Source organism: Gracilinanus agilis, chromosome 4, assembly GCF_016433145.1.
Source record: "Gracilinanus agilis isolate LMUSP501 chromosome 4, AgileGrace, whole genome shotgun sequence".
Lineage (NCBI taxonomy): Eukaryota > Metazoa > Chordata > Mammalia > Didelphimorphia > Didelphidae > Gracilinanus > Gracilinanus agilis.
This window is the reverse complement of record NC_058133.1, coordinates 472,697,248-472,720,008: the sequence shown is the minus strand read 5'-3', so window position 1 is coordinate 472,720,008 and position 22,761 is coordinate 472,697,248. Positions and strand designations below refer to the sequence as shown.

The window sequence follows — 22,761 nt, the reverse complement described above, 5'->3', positions numbered from 1 at the left end:
GTATTGTCGGTAGCCTGAATAAATAATAGGTGTCAGTTTTAAATGCATATAGATGTTATCATAGTGAATAAAATACAAATATGAGAGCATTTAAGTTCATAATGGCTTCATCATTATGTACTTGTAATGAAGCAGAAACAGTATCAGGAAGAGTTGTTGTTGTTCAATCATTTTCAGTTGTGTTTAACTCTTTATAACCCCTTTGAGGTTTTTCTTGGTGAAGATACTGGGGGGGGGGATTGCCATTTCCTTCTCCAGCTCATTTTACAAATGAGGAAACTGAGGCAAACAGTTAAATGATTTGCTCCAGGTCACACAACTAGTAAGTGTCTGAGATCAGATTTAAACTCGGGGAGATGAATCTTTCTGACTCTGGGCTGGGCACTGTCTCCATTAAACCCACACCTGCCCTTAAAAAGAGACCTAGGTTTAAACCTTGACTGAGCCTCAGTTTCTTCATCTGTACAATGAAGATAATTAATTAACAAGTAATAATTAACCACTAGGAGTGCTCGAGATGCAAGACCAAAAATGAAACATCCCAATCCTCAAGGAGTTTTCCATTGAGGATATTCTAATGGGGGAAAAGCATCATATGCCCATATAAGCAAATACAAAATATATACAAATTAACTTAGAAAGGGACACTAGAATCAGGAGCAATCAGGAAAGGCTTCCCGTAGGGGATGGCACTTGATAATAATACTTGAAGTAGTTACTTTAGTGGATTGTTGTAAGGATTCAGTGAACTAATGGAGCTATTTTTACTGGTACCTCTCTGCTTTATTGATATTTGTATATTCGTTTAATCTATTTGATTCAATCTAAGTAGGATGGAAGTGCCCTCAGGGGAGGGTTCATTTGATTTTTGTTGGGGTCTTTTCCCCTAGTAGTACTTTGCTCCTAATAGGTACTGTCTGGTTGTGAGTTCCTCAAAGGCATCAACCTGATCCTGCATCTCATTCATTCATCACCAAGCATGGCATTCTGAGCTGAGCAGCCACTCAATAAAGGCTCGTTGAGATTGCCTAATTTGATAAAAACTCATTTACCTTCAAGAAGAAGTCTAGTACAGTGGAAAGCGGAATTGATTGGAATCCTTGTGTCTGCCACATACCAGCTGCGGAACACTGAATCACTTAGCTGTCGCCACCTCAGTATCCTCTCTTGTAAAACAAGAGGATTAGACTAGCGTATAGATCTCTACAACCAAACTCTATAATCTAAGTTAAGAGCAACTTAATGTGTAAGCCCTACCATATGACAGAAACAGCTTAACGTGCTGATCCTATCACATAATATATAACTTTTTTCATGTTTTTTATTTTTTATTTTTATTTTTTTCATGTCAAATAAAATGGACAACGACAGTATTGGGTTGTTAAAGCCCCACAACCTTCCTTTCTTTTGACAAATGGTAAACTGTAAAACTACATGGTGGCATGTTCTGGTCTCTTCTGTTGTTTTTCTGCTTAACTGTTTTCAGGAGGGATATATTTTGGTTTGGGTATTTGGGCATTTGTTTATCTTCTGAATTAAAATAAATTTAATAATGAGAAAGAAATAGCAGTGTATTTTTGTTGTTCAGTCATTTCAGTCGTGTCTGACTCTTTGTGACCCCACTTAGGGTTTTCTTGGCAAAGATGCTGGAATAGTTTGCCATTTCTTTCTCCAGCTCATTTTACAAATGAGGAAACTGAGGCAATCAGGATTAAGTGACTTGCCCAGGGTCACACAGCTAGTAAGTGTCTGAGGTCAAATTTGAAGTTAGGAAAATGAGTCTTCCTGACTCTAGGCCCAGCATTCTAGACATTGTGCCATGTATCTACCCCAGCATTGTAAAAAACTCCAGAAAGAGAGCATTTGTAGATTTTTATTAAATATATATGGTTACATATATAATATGCATATATATATGCATATTATATGTCCCTTCCTCTTTTCCTCTTTCCTATGTATAGTATATATAATACATATACATGTATATGCACATGTTATATACACATATTTTAATATATAACCATGTATAACACATGTGTGTGTATACACACACATATCACTAGTCTTAACTAGCAATAGCTTATCCCCAAGGAGCTGTGGGGATGTCAGATGTCTGATAAGACTAAAGCGGGGAGGGATGGGAACAAACATTTATTAAGACAGGTTCTGTGCTAAGTTCTTTATTTCTATTATCTCATTTGATCCTCGCAATAACCCTGGCAGGTAGATACTATAACTATTGCCATTTTATGGATGAGGAAACTAAGGCAACAAAGGCCAAGTGACTTGCCTAAGGTCACACAGCTAAGATGTATCGGAGGCTGGATTTGTTCTCAGGTCTTTCTAACTGCAGGACTGGCACTCTAGCCAACACATCATCTAGCTCTGCCTTTAGACTAAGGGGGAGGAGAGTATTTGTGTGTGGAGAAGGATTGTGTTGGGATAGGGGAGGTTAGATGGAGGCAGCTTTCAAATGTTATCATGTTGGTGCCTGCCTACTCCATCTCTCTGTAATGCACTGGGGTTGGCTTCTGACACTGTGAAGGGATGCTTCCTAGGTCTTAGAAAGAAGCTATTTGGAGCATGTCATTTCATTAAGTGCAAATACATTATGACTCCTGAAATGCATGTCAATGCCCTGGGGAGACATTTCCAGAAAATGGGGAAATATACTGTTTTCCCACAAAGGTGGAGTGTCCTTGGCCATGAAAAGGGAATTGATTATCCAAATAATTCAAAAGCTAAAGCCTTGCATCCTTCCAAATTATTTAGATAATTTCCACTAGGCTATCCTTGGTTCTTCAGAGCCTAACAGGATGGTTTCCCACAATTCTATGGAAAAATTTTCTATGGAAAAATTAAGAAATTTACTCAAGATTCACTCCCATAAGCATTTGCCAAACATTCTAGATGGCTCTCTAAGACCCCAGATTGCATCTGAATTGCTAATTTGCATCTGAGGGATTTTCCACACTGAGAGTTCCTTTATCAATGGGAAAATAGCAGCAGCTGCCATTTTGATGCTTTTAAGGTTTGCAAAGTACTTTATGTATATCACTTCATTTGACCCTCACAACAACCCTGTCAAATAAATTCTGTAGGTATTAATAGCCCCCTTTTAGCTCAGGAAGCTGAGGCTTACAAAGGCTAAATGACTTAGTCAAGGTCACACAGCTAGTGAGGTGGGATTTGTAGCCTGGTCTTTCTGGCTTTTTAAGTCCAGTGCTCTATCCACTAGGCAAAACGGCCTCTCTGGATCTCAGGGTTGTCTCCCTCACCCCACGAATCCAAGTGACATCCAAGTCTTGTCCAGTCTACCTCTGCAACATCCCTCTCTACTCACAGGGTCACCCCTGTAGTTCAAGTCTTTAACACCTCTCCTTTGGATTATTTTAATAGTCTCCTGTTTGGTTTTTCCTTAAGTCTCTCCCTCTTTAAATGTCTGTTCCACATTAATTTCCAAAGTGATATTACTAAAGCCCAACCCTGACCATATTGCTTGATATAAATTCCAATGTTCTTGTCCTTGTTCTTCAACCATGTCTGACTCTTGGTGACCCCATTTGGCTTTTTGTTGGTGAAGATACTGCAGTGGTTTGCCATTTCCTTTTCAAGATCATTTTAAAGATGAGAAAACTGAGGCGAACAGAGTTAAGTGACTCTCCCAGGATCACACAGCTAATTTGATGAACTCAATGAATCTTCCTGACGACAGGCCTGGCGCTTTCTTTACTGCACCATCTAGCTGCCCTAAAAACCAAGCTCTTCTGGCATTTAAAGTCCTTCTCAGCTTCGCTCCAACAACCTTCCTCTTTTTTAATAGGCTCTGCTCCTTCATAGGCACACTGAAATCCAGTCACACTGGCTGGGTTTCTGCTGCTTCTCCCATGCGACACCCACCACTCCTATGCCTCAGCATGGACTGTCTATCCAGCCCCTCAGGCTTAGTATGCACTCTCCGTGTACCTCTACCCCAATCTCCAATTTCTTCCCAAACCCATTTCAAGCACCATCACGTGAAACCTCTTCGGTTCCTCCCCACCCGGATCCCAACACCTACCACCCTGTATTACCTTGTACGTCTAATTACAGAATTGTATCGAGAATTTCTAGATTGTATCTTCCAAATCCTATTCCTTGTCTTACCTGGTATTTCTTTTGTATATACTCACATGAGTACATGTCATCTGCCCCCATAAAAGGCAAGTTTATGCTTTAAGTGTCTGTCTGATTGTCTTATGTGACACTGAAGTGTCTGATGTCTTAAGTGACTGCCTGATTCCTCCTAGCCCCAAAGAATAGTATGGTACCTCACGCACTGCTGCCACTTAAGAAATGCTCCTTTATTGACTTCTCTGGCCATATCCCTCCCCCCAGTCTCCAAATAGACAAGCCACCATGCCAGGCATTGACAATACAAAGACAAAAAAAAAAAAAATCCACCCATCCTTATGAGCGAGGAGTTTACGGTCTATTGAAGGGAACGATAAAACATTTAAACAGATAGACAAATATGATGTGACTACATATTCTAGGAACTTAACTTGGTCATATTGAGCTTGAACACTCTGGTGGCATTCAGGGCCAGTGGCAAAAAATCCCGTCTGCTCAAACGCCCCTTTTCTATTTGCATGGCATCCTAATCTCCGTCTGACTGTCTCCTCTCCTTATTTCAAAACCCTTCAAAACAAGACACTCTGGCCACACGATATACCCAATAGCTGGGGACAGTTTGCAGAGCTATCCTGTAAATCCAGTGCATGCTTGCCGAACCCAAAGAGATCAGACTAAAATCTGAGGGTGGGGAGAGGGAGTAGGGGAGGGTCAGTTATCCAGTTAGCGGTTGACATTGGTAGAATTCACTGAATAATTGCTTGGGTCTCCATTTGCCTACTAGATGTCAGTTTTTATTTTATTTTATTTTTAAAATTTTTATTTTGAATATTTTCCCCCTAGTTACATATTTCATGTTCTTTCCCTCACCTCCAAGCCCCCCTAACCCTCCTTAGCCACACAATTCCACTGGGTTTTATCCTTGTAAATGCCAGTTTTTAATTTGCCCTAAGTGCCATTTCTAGGATCCATCATTCCATGAGTCCTACAGCATGATTTCTCCCTCACACATGCCTTATCTCCAACCAAATTTCAGGTTCATTGAAATCAAGGTTTCCCCACCTCCCCCCCTCCTCCTCTACCTCCTCGAAAGCCTGTTAGCCAAAGGACACTTCCCTTCCTGCCGAGAGCTGAGAACCGCTTCAAGCAAGATGGGAAAAGGGCATGTCCCAGAAAAGTTGCAGAGGGGCGAATTGGGGCTAGAAGGAGCTCCAGAAGGAAACGGGCTGCCTCAAGAAGCAATGGTTCTCCCTTCTTGGGAGGTATTTGAGCAGAGGCTGGACTGTCAGGTATGTTTTATTGGGAATTCTTTCCATGTACAGTTTGTACTACATGGCTGCGAGGGCCCTTCTGATTTTCAAATTCTAGGATTCTGCTTCCTTTTCCTCTTTGGGCAGAAACGAACCACTCAGTCTCTCTAACACCCAAATTTTCCAAGTCACTGACTGCAAAACATGAGGTGTTCAGTTATATAACCATTTCCGTCCTCCTCTTATCTTCACTGAATTTCACAGTGAACCCATTTCTCTTCCTTCTTTCTCCACCTGTCACACTTACACACACACACACACACACACACACACACACACACACACACACACACACACACACACACACCTTTATGACTTCCAGATCCTGATGGATCAAAAAGAACTGAAAAGAGCCAGAATTAGCTTAGTGAGACTAAGCAAGCCCATCTTGAACTGTGCTTCCCATGCCTGGCCCCATGCAATGCTCCGGCCAGGATTTTTCCCTGAAGCAGGAAAGGCCCAGGTCCCACTTCACTCACCCTTTTGTAGACGTCTTCCTGGCTGGCCTCATACTTCTGTTGCATGCGCTCCTCCAGGAAGTAGATGCGCAGCTTGAGACTGAAATTCTCCTTCTTCAGGTCATTGAGGTGCTGGGACAGAGTACGATATCCATTAGACATGGTGGGCAACCCATGTGGCGGAGCATCACCAGTCCCCCCGCTCACCCGAGGAACATGTCAAAGTAATAGTGGCATAAATCAAGCCAGAGGGGAAGTTACGGAAGGAGACAGGCTGGCCGGCGAGGGGGGTGGTCCGGGCCGGCAAGAGGGGCGAGGGCACTATGGACACATGCTCCTGAGCTGCCTGCTTTCTCCACAGCCCTGCTTGGGATTTAGCGGCTCACGCTGGGTGCCAGAGTTCAGCTTGCTTTCCTTTTTTACCTCGGAGAGATATTTGTGGAATCCCTGACAGGGGGAACATGCTGCATGAACTCAGACACAAGTGGTGTTATCTGATCCCAGGCGAGGAATCGACTGTCACCCTCCCAGAGCCCCACTGGCCCAACTGGAGGCAATTAACAGCTCCTCTGAAGAGAGTGGGGACTGGAGCACAGAAGCTTCCAGGAAATCAGAAAATGGGGCTGGGAGAGAGAAAGGGAAGACGCCAAGAGAAGGGGCAGGAGAGAGGTGGGGACAGTGGTCTGAGTAGTATAGACGAAAGGAGGATGACAAAAAGAAGAGACCTGGGCAAGAGAGCCTGCTAAACATGGGGCCATATGCCAAATGCGTGCTTTCTCTCAAAGGGATTCTCAAAGGGCCGCTACTAAATTTCATTATCCAGAAGGGATTCCAGTTTCCTTCTGTGATCACAAGGCCTTTCCTCAGAAAAATCAATATATATGTAACACACACACAAACACAGACACATACACACAGAGGCAGCTCCCTACGGGACCTTTCATCATCTATCATAAGATCGGAGGATGTAGAAATAGAAGGGATGTTAGAAATCTGTTTAATAAAACCATCTCATTTTACAAATGGCGAACCAATCCAGAGGGGCAAAGCAACGTCTTAGCTTCAAGGTGAAACAAGTAGTAAGTAGTAGAGTGGATATTTGAACGCTGGCTGATTCAAAACGAGGAAGGAAGAGAACCGAATTTGGGGTCAGAAAGCCTGCATTCAATTCTTGGCTCAGCCACTGAGTAGCTGTAGGACCCAAAGGCAAGTTGCTTCCCCCTTTATAGTCTCAGTTTCCTAATCCGTAAAATGAAGGGATTGGATTAGATGTCTTCTAAGGTCTCTTCTAGCTCAAAAGGCATCATCTATGAAGTTAAAGGTTTGAAGCATATTAACTACTTTGTATTATATATATATGTATTAATATATATGTGTGTGTGTGTGTGTGTGTGTGTGTGTGTGTGTGTGTGTGTGTGTGCTATCTCTACCCCTCTCCACTTCCATTAGAATATAAACTCCTTGTGAATGTGGATTCATTGTGGTTTTTTTTAAACCCTTACCTTCTGCCTTAGAACCAATACTGTGTATTGTTCTGTACTATATATCGGTTCTAAGGCAGAAGGATGGTAAGGACTAGGCAATGGGGGTTAAGTGACTTGCCCAGGGTCACACAGCTAGTAAGTGTCTGAGGCCATATTGGAACCCAGGACCTTCCATCTCTAGACCTGGCTCTCATTCCACTGAGCCACCTGTCTGCCCCCAGATTCACCATATTTTTAAGCCCAACACCTAAGGCAGAGCCTAGAACATAGTAGGTGGATAATAAATACACAATGATTGATTCCAACTTTAAATCTATGATCCTATTATCTGTAAAGGGAGGGTAGTGGGCAGAATGATCTCCATGGTACCCTCTAGCTTTAAGTCCATGGTTCTAATATTGCTCTCTAAATCCTGTGTTTTCTCTTTATATTTTGAAGCAAAGAGCTGTTTTCCCTCTTTCGGTTTCAAATGTTCAAACTTTCTAAATCTACAATTTAGGATTTACGCAAACTCCCGAAGGGAAGATTGCCCAGGGATCCTCTCTGGGGAAAGGCATGAAAAGGACCCCAAACAAAATAATGGCACATGAAGCAATTAGCCAGGAGAGCAGAGCTTTCAGCCAGCCCCACCCGCTCTGGCACCATGCTTTAACTCCCTCACCTGTCAAATGAAGCCAAGATCTCATCTCCAGATACTGCAGCTTAAGGGCTTTGAATGACAGCTGCGACCTAGGCAGGAAGTATTATTTACAGCACATCACAAGGAACAGGGAAGGTGACTGAAAGACAAGCCCACTGACAAGATGCCAAGCACATGGGCTTGGGGAGGGAAAACGGGTTCAAGAAGATGAAATCTTTCATCATCAAGGTCTTTAGTACATCTTGCCTCTCCCATACACTATCTCCCCAGTCCACATGGCTTCCCCAAACTTCAAGCATTCACTCAAGTACTTTTGGAGCACTAACTACTGTATTCCGGTATATTTTGGAGCTATGGGAACAGCACTGTGCAAAGTATCTCAGAAGATGCTAAAATGGGTAAATCACACGGCCCTTGCCTCTAGACTCTAACGATCTCGTTGGCACAACACATACACATAAACACCAATTCCATAATTTTTCATCAATCAATAAGCATTTATTAGGTGTTTAGAATGTGCTGGGCACTGTGCTAAGATGCAGGTGCAAAAAACCCCCCAAACACAGTTACTGCCTTTTAGGAACTAACATCCTTTTTTTTCTTTTTTTTTTTTTTTTTAACCCTCACCTTCCATTTTAGAATCAATACTGTGTATTGGTTCCAAGGCAGAAGATCGGTAAAGGCTAGGCAATGGGGGTCAAATGACTTGCCCAGGGTCACACAGCTAGGAAGTGTCTGAAGTTGGGTTTGAATTCAGGATCTCTTGTCTCTAGACCTGGCTCTCTCAATCCACTGGGTACCCAGCTATCCCCAAGGAGTTTACATTCTAATAGAGGAGAAAACATATACATAGAAGTGGCCTTAGAAAGGAAGGCACAAGGAGCAAGGGAAACTGAAAAAGGACTCCTGCAGGAGAAGGCCGCATTTGAGTTGAAGCCAAGGATTATAAGAATCAGAGATTAGGAAGGAGGACATTCCAGGCATAAGGAACTACCAATACAAAAACAGAGAAAGAAGATGGAACATCATGGGGGAGGAACAGCAAGTAGACCACTATAGTATACAGAGAATAGAGTGTACAGAAGGGCAACTAGGCAGTGTAGTGGGAAAAGCATTGGGCTTAGAATCAGTAAGACTCATCTTCATGAGTTCAAATCTGGCCTCAGACACTTGCCAGCTGTGTGATGTTGGGCAAGTCACTTAACCCTGTTTGTCTCTGTTTCTTCAACTGCCAAATGAGCTGGATAAGGAAATGGCAAACCACTGCAGTATCTTTGCCAAGAAAACTCGAAAATGGTGTCATGAAGTGTTGGACACGACTGAAAGGACTGAACAATGATGTGTTAAAAGACTATAATGATGAAAAGGGAGTAGGCTGGGCAGTACTTTAACTTGTGTACAAATTTAAGTTATATAGACAATATATAATCTTGACTCTACAATTTACTATTGCTATGTCATTTCGTATCTCCTGGATCCTCAGTTTCCTTTTCTGCAAAGTGAGAGGTAGACAACCTCTGAGTTCTTTTCCAACTCTAGTTCATTTGGACTTAATAAAGAACCAAAATGACTGGCATAACTTCTAAGTACAAAGTGCTAATGAAAAAGGTTGACATTGCTCTAAGTGCTATGGAAGGGAGCATTTAATAAAGGCTGGAGTCTTTAGGGAAGTCTTTCTGGAGGAGATGGATCTTGAGTTGGACTTTATGTGAATAATGTGGATCTGGCACATTCCTAGACCACCTGAGATTGTATCTCTCTTTGTGATAGGCTGGAAGGAAGCTGTATGAGGACTAGAGGGTTAGAATCACAGGACTAGAGCATGCATAGACATTCTGTGTTGTCCTACCATGTGGACAGAAGGAGCCTTTTTTCATTGGCTGAATAACTAGAACTGTTCCTGTCTTCAAAATGACCTGATTTAGCACTCGCGGTGGCTTTTTCTGCATTTGCATCTGAGGGAGCAAGATGAGTCCTTCATTAACCGTCTCTGAGGGGACAGCTGGGTAGCTCAGTGGATGGAGATCCAGGCCTAGAGACGGGAGGTCCTGGGTTCAAATCTGGCCTTGGACACTTTCCAGCTGTGTGACCCTGGGCAAGTCACTTGACCCCCATTGCCAATACACAGTATTGACTACAAGACTGGAGGTAAGGGTTTAAAAAAAAGTCTCTGAGACTATGCAACAAGAAGTCAGACCCCCTCCCCCAAGGTTGCGTGGCCTCGATGAAACATGTGTGGGATCTTTATCCTCTGGTTCAGGTTGGCACACAGTAAATGCTTTATTAATGCTACTCTTTATTAATGCTATTCATTAATTCACCAGGGGGATCTGTATGAACATACTGAGTCGGTTTATAGAAAGCCTTAAATGCTAGGACAGAGGCCAAAGGCAGCCCATGAAGGTTTTTGAGTTGGAAAGTGAGAGAAAAGCCTGGAGGTGTGGTCTGAAAAGGGTGAGAAGACTGGCATGGCTCTAGCGAAAGGTGCTGCCTGAAGAGAGAGAAAATTAGAGACATAAGATGGATTCTTTCTATGGACAGCCTTCACTTTTTATGGACAGTGAAGAATTTGGATTTGTTCCTCCAAGCAATGGGGAGTCGTTATAAATTTTTAAACAAGGGAAATACAATTTATCCTTACAAAATAGAAGTCTAAAATATTTGCCTAATCCCCATTGCAGGCTTTTTTGTAGCAATTTATGGCTCTCTTGCTTCCTCCCTAATTTCATCTTCCCATCTCCCCTAAGTTATGGAGTTCCAGACTGGAAATAGCTCCTAATATTGGCCAATGGTGATAATACCTGGATTGTTGCACAGCAGCTAAGTGTCATAACCCTGTGATATAGCCTGATGATCATGTCAGGTTTTTATTTTTTTTAAAAACCCTTACCTTCTGTCTTGGAATCGATACTGTGTGTGACTTGCCCATACAGCTGGGAAGTGTCTGAGGCCAGATTTGAACCTAGGACCTCCTGTCTCTAGGTCTAGCTCTCAATCCACCCAGCTGAGCCACCCAGCTGCCCCCCCCTCCCCATGTCAGTTTTTTAAAAGAACAACTATTTTTGATGACATATTCAACTCAGCCACCACACTGTCCTTTCTAGCTTTTGGAATAGAACACTTATGGAGCAATTAAAGAGTTGCAAGGTACTATCTGTATTTTTTTAAGTTGTTTTAGTCATGCCTAACTCTTTGTGACCCGTTTGGGGTTTTCTTTGCAAAGATACTAGAACAGTTTGCCATTTCCTCCTTTAGTCCATTTGATAGATGTGAAAACTGAGGCAAACTCAGTTTCAGGGTTATGTGACTTGCCCAGGGTCACATAGCTAGTAAGTGCCTGAGGCTGGATTTGGACTCTTGAAGAGGAGTCTTCCTGATTGCAAGCCCAATGCTCTATCCACTCCACTGCCTAGTTGCTCTTCTGTCCACTCTGTTCTCTGTATACTATCTTATTTAAGCTCTATGACAACATGGTGAGGTGGGTTTTAGAGATATTGTGGCCTTTTCTAAGTTCTTATACTTCTTGGCCTCTCTGAAGCAATTGATCCTTGAGCATTCTTTCTGGGTTTTCAGGAAACTTCTCTCTCTTGGTTCTTCTCCAACACATTTGACCATCTTTCTCATTCTTCTTTGCCATATCATCATGCCATGTCTCACTATTATAGATATATCCCAAGGTTCTGTCCTGGATCTCCATATTTTTCTCTACACTCTGCTCATGGGTCTAGATCTAGAAGGAATTTTAAAAACCATCCAGTCCAACCTCTTTATTTCACAGTGGAGGAAAATTGAGGCCCAGCAAAGTATTTGCCCAATACCATCTAAACAGTGGCAATGAATTTCTCTCTCTTGATAATCTCATGAGCTCCCATGTATTCAGTTATCACCTCTACCCAAATGACTTCCAGATGTACAACTCTACTGTTTTTCTTTGTTTAGATTTGACAGACTTGGAATCACCCTCTTCATCCTTGCTTTGATGGCACCTAGAACAAAGGTGTCAAATCACCTGAGAACATGGGACAACACTCCTGAGTAAAGGTTGAGCCAGTGAAAATGTAACTGGGAAATATTTAACAAAATTAATGAAATAAAATAGAAGATAGATGACGTCAATATGTGGTTTTCCAAGTCAGTACTCAGCCTGTAGGGGTCAGTATGCCTAAGTTTCCTCATCTGTTAAACTGGAATGATAATAACAGCACCTACCCCCAGCACTGTTGTGAGGATAAAATGAAATAATGCTAGCAAAGTGCTTTTCAAACCTTAAACCACTCTATAAATGCTAGCTATTATTTTTATTATTATTTTCATCATTATTATCATTATCCACAATAATTTATCTAACCAGTGGCAATTGTAAAAGAGATCTCAATCATTTTGCTTGTAGTAGAGCCCCAGAAGAGTACTGGGAAAGGGAAAGATGTGTCACTGGGTGGGGACCTTATTGTCTGCAAGACCAGCCCAGTCAGCCACTGGCACTTAAGCAAAATTTTCCTACTCAGGGTTGTAGAATAAATTAGGAGCAAAAACGAGACTATAGCCTAAACCAATCCTATGCTCCTTCCATTAAACCTTCTAAAATCTCTATCTAATCCTTGAAATCCCAGCAGTATTTAAAATATTCAAGAAACACCACAAGTATATCCACTTTCCCATCCAAACCTCTGCAACTATCCCACTAAGGATTTTATCTTCTCCACAGTCCTTTCTTGAATTAACAGGACTAATGATAGGACAGACAACAAAAGAATCATTACATCAGTCCAAAAAACAAATCCTGCATTAATTAGCCAGGTTCATCACATGGTAAACTTATGAAGGATTCAGATGATATCCCTACCCGGTCCCTTTCTTCAGACACAGACACCAACCACCCCCAATCCCAGAATATTAAGGTATCACATTAGATGCCTATGAACTATATAAAACAAAAACACCTCCCAAAAGATAAACAACAACTTCCCTAGCCACCAAAAATAGACGTGATGCTGAAATTAATACTGGGGGTGGCAGTCATGTGGGCTGCACAGAATAAAAAGGCTCTAAGCTGAACTTTTATCAGTTCTAGCCACAAGCAACAATAGCAGAACTGGGATATGTCAAATAGCCCATATTTAGGATCATGGGAACATAGATCTAGAATGTGAGAGGACCATGGAGCTCATTTAATCCAATCCCCTCCTTATTCAAATGAAGAAACTGAGACCTGGAGAGACTAAGTGAATTGTCCATGGTCTCATGGAGATAGTAAGTGACAGATAAAGGATTTGAACTCAGGTCCTCTGGATTCCAAGTTCAGCATTCTTTCCCTTGTGCTCCCAGACCAGGAAAATAATTTGCTGAGTTCCTGCAATTCAGAGCAAAGATTGACCCATAACACACCAACTGATTCCATTTATTAAAATTGAAAGCTTTTCCCTTTCCTTTTCCCTATCAAATCCAGTAAATTCAAAAACAATTATTACATTTCTATTGTATATAAGGCACTGTGAAGGATGATGAGGACACAAAAACAAAATGAAAAATAGTTCCTGTCCTCAAGAAGCTTCTGTTCTATAGGGGTGGGGTGGGATGGGGCTGAGAAGGGGGAAAGGAGTGGGTAGGATATAGCATATAAATAGGTTAAATAAATATATTATAAGATGAGAAGGAAGAGAGAACTACTAGTTGGATTTGGAAAGACTAATTAGCTTAGACCTAAAAGAATGTAGGTATACAAGGGGTATAGGGGTAAGGAGCAAGTGCATTCCAGGCAAGGGAGACAACATGTGCAAAGGCTCATGGAAGGAAGATGGAATTCCAAGGAACAAACTCATAGGCCAATTTGGATCAAACAAAGAGTTCATGAAGGGGAGTTGTATGTGTTTGTTGGGGTGAGAGAGAAGCCTGGAACCAGATTTTTAAAGATTTTTAAAGACCTCAGCTAATATGCTTGGGACTTTAATTAAGAAGAAATTGGGGTGCTCTGTAACCTGAAAAATAAGGATGGGTTTCTTTGAGGAGAGAATTCCTCTTCTGGATTTCAAGGTGGAAGAGTGTTTTTAGATTTGGAGACCTCACAGTTAACTCTAGAATGGGTTGCTAAAGTAAATTAATGATGATAGGTTCTAATTTTATTGGCAGGTTTTTTCTTCCCATTAGTAAACTTTTACAAGACAAGAGAGTATTGTCAGTGGTGGTAGGAGTAGCAGTGGTGGCAGGAGAAGCAACAGCAGTAGTGGTGGTGCTGGTGGTGATGCTGGTGGTGGTAGTAGTAGAAGTAATAGTAATAGTAGTGGTGGTGGGTCTAGTGGTAGTAGTACTTATCCTATTTTTAATATGAGGACACTAGTGCTCATAGCACTCTGGTAGTAGTAGTGGTGGTAGTAGTAGTACTTGTACTAGTATTCTGGTATACTGAACTAGTAGTCATAAATAGTTCTACTACTAGTAGTACTACTAGTACTAGTAAATATTACTACTACTAGTGACAGTACTAATAGTACATAGTAAATAGTATCACTACTAGTGATAGTACTAATACTAGTAGTAGTACTAGTAGTAGTACTAGTACTAGGAGTAGTAGTGTGATGGTAGTGGTAGTGGTAGTAGTAGTGGTAATAATAGCTGAGCAAAGAAGAATAACCTTGGTAAGAGGTCTGTAGCCCCCAGTGCCTTGAGTGACCATGATGTCTGTTGCCACCCATTGGGAGCCATTGAGATCTGGAGGAGAATCCACTTCTGAAGAGCAGTGTCTGACACCTCCTGGTGGGAGCTATTGGAACTGTAAAAGGAGCCATTATTGAAAGCACAGGATGTCACTGAAGCCTATAGGAGGATCTGTGCCTTTTGATATCAATTAAGAACAGCAAGGGAAGAACCTGCCTAGTCATTACTGTAATCAAAAGAGATGACATAAATTTTTGGGGAAAGGGTTACTCATTAGAGAATGTCTTTTTTTTTTTTAATGAATCTACTTTTAAATTTTTGATGAAATTTCCCTTCTGTCGTTTTGTATGTGCATACTTTCAAGGAGAGTTAGAGCCCTGTAGGGTGCTAAGTTGTGTTTTCCCTGGGTGAAGACCTCAAGCCAGGGTTTAGAAATTCCTCCAAGGGAAGGGATAGGCCCTGTAAGTTGTGTAAGAGAGAAGCTTCTGAAATAGAGATTATACTTAAAAATCCAAATATCATAGCCGCTAAATTTATAAAGGGAAAACTCTAGTCTTAAAGATTAAATAGGTAGAAAGTCGATAGCCATAGATTTTTCCACACTATCACTGTCCAACTATGACTAGTACTCCAGTGATCCATGAGCTACCAGCACATGCAAGAACTGTGCCAAATGATGGAGATAAAAACAAGGACAAGCTATTTACACTCCACTAGGAGAAAGCATACAGAACCATGGAATGTTTGAGAGAAAAGCACCTGGTGGACCATCTAATCCAATCCATACTTGAACAAAAAGAATCCCTCTAGACCACTTCCAACAAGTGGTAATTCAGTCTTTGCTTAAAGACCTCCAGTGACTATATAATACCTCCCCAAGTCAGCCCATTCTGGTTTTGGATTGCTCTAATCTATAGACTGAAATTCTCCCTAATATAACCTTTATGATCTAGGACCCTGATATAAAAATAATATAGTATATTAAAAATAAATTCTCACCATATCTAGCTCAAGAACCCTTCCTCACTGCTTTTTCTTGTTCTAGGAACAGTAATCAAACCAGCACAAACCTTTCTGGAAAGGATACGTCAGTTAATTGCCTTATGTCTCCATTCATCGGCCCTAGACTAAAACAATCTCTCAGGTCACCATTCCCCCTGTATCTTTTCTTTTCCCCTATCAGAATGGAAGCTCTTTGGAAGCTGTATTGCCAGCATTTTGTACTGTGTCTGAAACACAGTCAGAACTGAATAAATGATTTTCATTCATTTCTTCTATGCCAATGACTGAGTCCTATATATTTAGCCCTAGTATCTCTCTTCAAGCTCTAGTCCTACATCACTAACTTCCCATTAGACATTTCAAACTAAATGACTCAGAGGCAGTTCAAACTAAACACATCTAAAACAGAACTCATTAATTCTTCCCAGAAACCCACCTCTTTTCTCTATTTCTGTTGAGGACAACTTGATCCTTGCAGTCACCCAGATTTTAAAGCGTCATCCTTGACTTCTCACTCACCCCACATATCCGGTCCATTGCCAAATCCTGTTTCCACCTCCACAGCATCACTCACACTAACTCCTTCTCTCTATCTACATAGCCACAATTCTAATCCAGGCCTTTATCGCCGGTTGCCTGGACTATTGAAACAGCCTCCTAATTGGTCTCCTTGACTAATCTCTCCCCGTGCCATTCCATCCCTATGAGGAGCCACGGTGATTTTCCTAAAGCACAGGGTTGACTACACATTGCCCCTATTCGATAAACTCCAGCAATCCCTATTATCTCTAGAATTGAATCTATACTCCTCTGTTTGGCATTTAAAGAAAGCAAAGCCCTTTGCACCTCGATCTCACCTTACATTTCCAGTTTGATTATACATCTCTCATTCTCTTTCTCATATACCAAGTTATAGCCAAACATCTTCCAACTATTCCTCACACACCTCTAGTCTCTGGACCTTTCCTATGGCTGTGTCCCATCCTAGAATATACTCCATCCTCAACTGTTCCCCTCAGAATCCCTTGTTTTCTTTAAGACTGAAGAAACATCTTCAAATGAGGGATCATGGGCAAGATATTCAACGAGTCCCAGTGTTCTTACCATAAAATGAAAATCCCAAAGCTCGCTCTATCTCCCTTAATAGGCTGTCGTAAATAACAAATGAAGCAATGCATGCCAACACCTTGTAAGGTTTTAAAGCTTTTTTATGGGCCAGCTATTATTATTATTGCCTTATTAAAGCATGAGAAAAAAGCAGGAAGACTAAAAAGTTTTATACAAAGTGATACAAAAGGGATGCAACAGTAAAATGAGAACAGGTATACACAATGACTACAACTGTATGGTTGTGTTGTTTTCAGTCAGATCTGACTTTTCGTGGCTCCATTTGGGGTTTTCTTGGCAAAGATATTGGAGCGGTTTCTCATTTCCTTCTCCAGCTCATTTTACAGATGAGGAACTGAGGCAAACAGAGTTAACTAACTTGCCCAAAGTCACAGAGATAGTGAGTATCTGAGACTGGATTTGAAATTAGGACTTCCTAATTTGGGCTCCTAACCTATTCACTGTACCACCTACCTGTTTCCTGATTAAAAAAACACACACACACACACACACAGCAAAAAAAAAAAAATAATGTATAAATATATATGGGAAAAACACAGGAGATTGGGCATAAATAAATTAGTATTGGTTATTATTTTGTAAATTTCTCTTTTCCAATTAAAATACTATCTAGATCAGTGATGGGCAAAGTATGGCCCGTGGGCCAAATGGGGGGGTGAGGGAGGGCCTGAAATGTTCTATCCAGCCTCATGACATTATTCCTAATCTGAAGAATATAATGAGTAGGATACTATACAATGAAACTTTGAAAGAGTTGCCTTAGAAATAGACTGACAGATGAGCATTTCCTTTCCTTTGGCCCCCTCTTTAACAAAGTTTGCCCATCACTGATCTAGATGATATGGTTTAATTTGGGATTTTACTCATTATTTTGTTTGAACATTTGTCTTTCTTGATTCTAGTTAATTTGTAATTTTTAAAAATAGTTTTTACAAAGCATTTGAATTCAAGACCTATCCTCGAATGCTTGCCTACCCATCCTTGGCCAATGAGCCCTTTCTGACTTTGGTTATCTTCAAGGATGTACAGTGTGTAGCATTCATTTGGCAACTAATTATACAAGTGTAACATCTTTTCTGCTGCTCTTCTCTTCAGGATTGAGTTTTGCCATTGTGTTTGCTGTCAGTCACTGTTTCAAGTATTTCTTTCCTATGTTCAACCATGTAAATTCCTTGAAGCAAAAACCTTAAAAGTTTTCTGCCTCATTCATTTGAGTACCCTTCACAGGCCTCTTATGTGGCACACCACATAATCAACAGAACACAAATATCTGTTGATTTGATTTGCAGTTACAAGTTCTCCTCAATGGAAAGCTTGATACATAGAAATTACTAAAATTCTTCAGAGAAGGGGCAGGTAGGAGGCTTAGTGGATTGAGGGTCAAGCCTAGAAGGTCCTGGGTTCAGATTTGGCCTCAGATACTTCCTAGCTGTGTGACCCTGGGCAAGTCACTTTACCCCCATTGCCTAGCCCTTACCGCTCTTCTACTTTGGAACCAAGACACAGATTCTATGATGGAAGGTAAGAGGTTTTTTTGGGGGGGAAGGTGTCAAAAGTTATTTAATTAATTAATTTAGAAGATTTTTCCACGGTTACAAGATTCATGTTCTTTCCCTTCCCCCTCTCCCCTTCTCCTCCCATAGCTGACATGCAATTCCCCTGGATTTTACATGTATCACTGATTAGGCCTATTTCCATATTATTGATATTTGCACTAGGGTGATCTTTTAGAGTCTGCATCCCCGATCATAGGTAAGAGATTTTTAAAAAATCTACAAAGAAATTGTTTGGATTTTTTTAAACCCAGAGACCTCTGGATCAAGACTTACAATTATAAGTTAGAGTCTCAAGAAATCTTGAAGATAATCTGAGTGTGTACATTTGAAAAAGAGAGGGGGAACCCTCTACTTGGCTATTCCATGTTTAGGGCTCCATTCTCTCTATTGGTTATTACCTCCACTAAAGCCTCCTCTAATTCGTCATCATTGTAGGGAAGTGACTGGTTACTAGAAAGTCATGCCAATGGAGGACAAATTCTGCCAAGTCCTACCAAATTGGAAAGGTTTTGAGGACAGGGGTCTGGTGCTGAACTGTATATCTACTGGGCGAGGGCCAGCCTAGCTAAGTTTGGGGAGACTCCTCACCAGGTTGGCCAGAGGATGATTAATTTTTCAGCCACAGAAACTCTCAAACATCATTGACAGCGTCACAGAGGGCTTCTGATCTGAATCAACAGAGGAAACATGCCCAGTGACCAGTGATGGTTCCTTGGAGCATTGGTTACTGGCTGACTTTTTGAATGTCAGAGTCTAAGGGGAATGAGACATTTGGGTCTTTGTGATTTGGACATGCAAATTGTTTTCTGGTGAAATCATGCTTGGAAATTTTTCTTACGACTGAATTCAAGAGACACTCCAGAAAACACAGAGAACCCAACCTGAAATCGATCATAAAGTAATCCAGATCTAGTGCCGAAAAACTGGGCATAGAATATCCAAAATTTCCATGGGAGAGGGTGAGGTGAGGAAAATAGTCCGAATGGTAACATTTCCAAAACACACACAATTAAACCATAGTCCAAGTGGAAAAGTTTGCCAGGATGGGTTAGGCTCCCAACAGGCTGACTCACTGTGGCTGAACTCAGACCGCCAGAGTAAGCCCAGCTTCTGGCTATAAATAGTATGTACTTGCAGCTGTCTTTGCTGGAGGTTTTTGGATAAAGGAGACATTGTGGGGGAGGTAGAGGCATGAAGGTAGGTAGAGAAAGGGGCATGCATTTCAGGTTGAGGGAAGGCTTTATGTGAACAAAATCTCAAAGAAGGTAAACAAATGAGACTTTCAGGAAGCAGTGAGAGGAACCAGAGAGAAGTGTTTAAATCAAGGTTGCTGGAGGAGGAAATGTAAAGGAACAGTTCTCCCTACCTCCCACCCTTCTGTCTCTCTGTCTCTCTGTCTCTCTCTGTCTCTCTCTGTCTCTCTCTCACACACACACACACACACACACACACACACACACACACACACACACACACACACACCCCTTCAAGAGAACTTTCAATCTGACTCCAAAATTCCCACATTCCTCTTCCTTGGTAGCATTAGACACTGTTTATGAGCTTTTTCTAATATATCTTCTTCAATTCTTCTTCCTTGGCTTCTGAGACAATTCTCTTCCTCTCCTACTACTCTGACTGCTTCTTCTCAGTTTCTTCTCAACTCCCACATGTGGACACAAGTCAATGGCCATTCCCTTCCTGGCTGGCTTCTGACTTTATAGACTTGGCCAACATGTCAACCGCCTCAGTCCCTGAGGCCTTCTTATGCATCCATCTGTCCCTGCAATCTTCTCACTCTGGAACTTCTCTTCACCCTTATCTCTCATTGGTGAGTTCTGTTCATTGCTTCCATTTTGAGGAGGGATCCTTTTCTTCTTATTTTCCCAAATTTTGACATGTTGCCCAATGGTTACCTTTTGCCCATCTTTTCAGCTCCTTTTTGTGGGTTTTCATCCCCCATTGGAGTGTAACCTCCTCGAGGATAGGGACTAGTTTTCTTTTTTTCTTGCATTTCTATCTCCAGCACTTAGCACTGGGCTTGGCAAGTAGTAAATACTTAACAAAAGCTTACTATCTGTTGCCAGTTGCCTCTTCAGTCCTTGCCCCTCTGCTCTTTACTCTCTCCATTATTCCTACTGATCTTACCAATCAAAATACCAGCATTTATTAAGTGCCTAATATATGCTGGAGATACAAAGAAAAAAATGATACGGTCCCTACATTGGGGAACTAAGGGGTGGGGAAAGGAAGAGAAGAGAATCAAGAAAGGTCTCTTTTAGGAGGTAACATTTGAACTGAGCTTTGGAGAAAACTTCACAATGGAGAGGAAAGAACAGATGCCATTTTAGGAGTTGGGAAATAGTTTATACAAAGGCAGAGGTGGGAGATGGGTTGTTATGAGTGAAGAAGTACAGGAAGGCCAATTTGACTAAACAGAAAGGGGGGGAGGGAGAGAAAGAGAGAGAGAGAGAGTGAGAGACAGAGAGAGACAGAGACAGAGACGGTTGGATATGCAGACAGAGAGACTGGAAAATAGTTTGGAACTTGAGAGCCAAGCCTAAAGATGGGAATTCCTGAATTCAAATCTTGCCTCAGATACTTCCTAGCTGTATGACCCTGAGCAAATCACTTAACCTCCATTGCCTAGCCCTTATGACTCTTCTGCCTTAATCTACAGTATTGATTCTAAGACAGAAGGTAAGGGCTTAAAAAAAAAAAAGAACAGAAAGGAAAATAGGTGGGGGCCAGGTTGTGTGATGAATTTAAAATGCCACACAGAGGTATTTGTATTTGATCCTAGAGGGCATAGGGAGCCACTCTAGAGTTTCCATTATGACATTTATGTGGATTATTTTCAAATCTGAAGTCTTGACCTTTTTCTCTAGCTCTAGTCCCATATTTCCCACCACACACAGAGCTAGCTTTCCCTCCTGACTTCTTTATATGTATTAATTATACTGTCACCTTCTCAGGCACACAAGCATAAAACCTATGAGTCACCTTTGACTTCTCTTTCTTCTTCACTGATCCCCACCCCCATCTAAAGCATTGAGCCCTGATGATTCTTCAAAGTGTTTCTTGTCTCCGTTTGTCCCACAGATGCTGCCTGATTCCTAGGTTTTATTGCCTCATGCCCTGTCTATCCATGTCTGGTTTCTTTGTTTTAATTCAAAAATATTTATTCCCTCTAAAATGTGTTCTGAATATTGCTGCTATATTATTCATCATTCAACTATGATTTATTCATGCACAAAACTTCCAGTGATTTCCTACTGCCTACAGGAGACAGTGGTAGCTCCTTAGCCTGGCATTCAAGGTCTCCAGCTTTCTTTGTCACTATATATTTACATATTGGAACCTTTTGCTGAAGCCAAAAATCATAGCATCAGAATTTCTTTGCTGGAAGGGAGCTTGGAGGTTCTCTAGAGGCAGAAGATTGGGTCCAAATCTTTGCTCTGTTATCTGCTACCTGTATGACTGTGGACAAGTAATTTAACCTTTCTTGATATTGTTAACTGCAAGTAAAATGAAGTTATTAGATCAGTGACCTCCAGGGACCTCTCTGGTTCCTTCTGGATTTAAGTCCCTGAGGTCTACAATGAATGAGATGACGGCCTGGAGCAATGGATTGACTGCTAGGTATAGCTGGAGGAAGGCCTGGATTCAAATTCTGCTTCTCAAACTTTGGTTTGTTGCTTAACTACTCTGAGCTGGGCCTGGAGTCAAGAAAGCTGGAATTCAAATCTAGTACCTGTCCTTAGAAAACCCCAAATGAGGTCTCAAAGAATCTGAAAGGACTAAAAGTGACTCAATAACAAAACCTGAAGAGATCGATAAGTGTAATAACTACAGCACAAGGATACTGTGAGGCTCACATAAAATTATTGATGCAAAGCATTTTGCAAACTTTAAAACTTTATGTAAACATTATTATGATCCTGTGGTCATACCTGAAGTATACATCCCCTCAGACTCTACTCACCATCCCACACCCCCAATTTGAAAATATTATTCTACTCATAGATCTCACAACATATTTTTTGCTTTCCTACATCCATGTTTTGGCTCATTCTCCTAGCCTAAAACATACATCCATCTCTCCATCTATCAAAATTAAATCCTTTTGCTCGTCTTTCTTTTTAATTTTTTTAAAGACCTTTACCTTTCATCTTAGAATCAATACTAAATATCAGTTTCAAGGCAGAAGAACTGTAAGGGTTAGGTAACTGGGGTTAAGTGACTTGCCCAGGGTCACACAGGAAGTGTTTGAGGCCACATTTAAACCAAAGACCTCCATATTTGAATTGAGGACCTATCATCTCCAGGCCTGGCTCTTTATCCAATGAGTCGCCTAGCTGCCCCTCTTCTCCTTCCCTTCCCCTTCCCCTTCCCCTTCCCCTTCCCCTTCCCCTTCCCCTT

General features: G+C 41.4%; 1 protein-coding gene across 3 annotated transcripts in view; it reads right to left on the bottom strand.

Annotated features, from left to right (window-relative positions):
* The window catches only part of LOC123244207 (myomegalin-like), a 254,997-nt gene that overhangs the window by 193,328 nt on the left and 38,908 nt on the right, over nt 1–22,761 (bottom strand). For all 3 annotated transcript variants that reach the window (XM_044672538.1, XM_044672537.1, XM_044672539.1), the window contains exon 4: nt 5,903–6,013. In XM_044672538.1, coding sequence (XP_044528473.1) covers nt 5,903–6,013 — 111 coding nt within the window. The remainder of the gene's footprint in view (nt 1–5,902; nt 6,014–22,761) is intronic.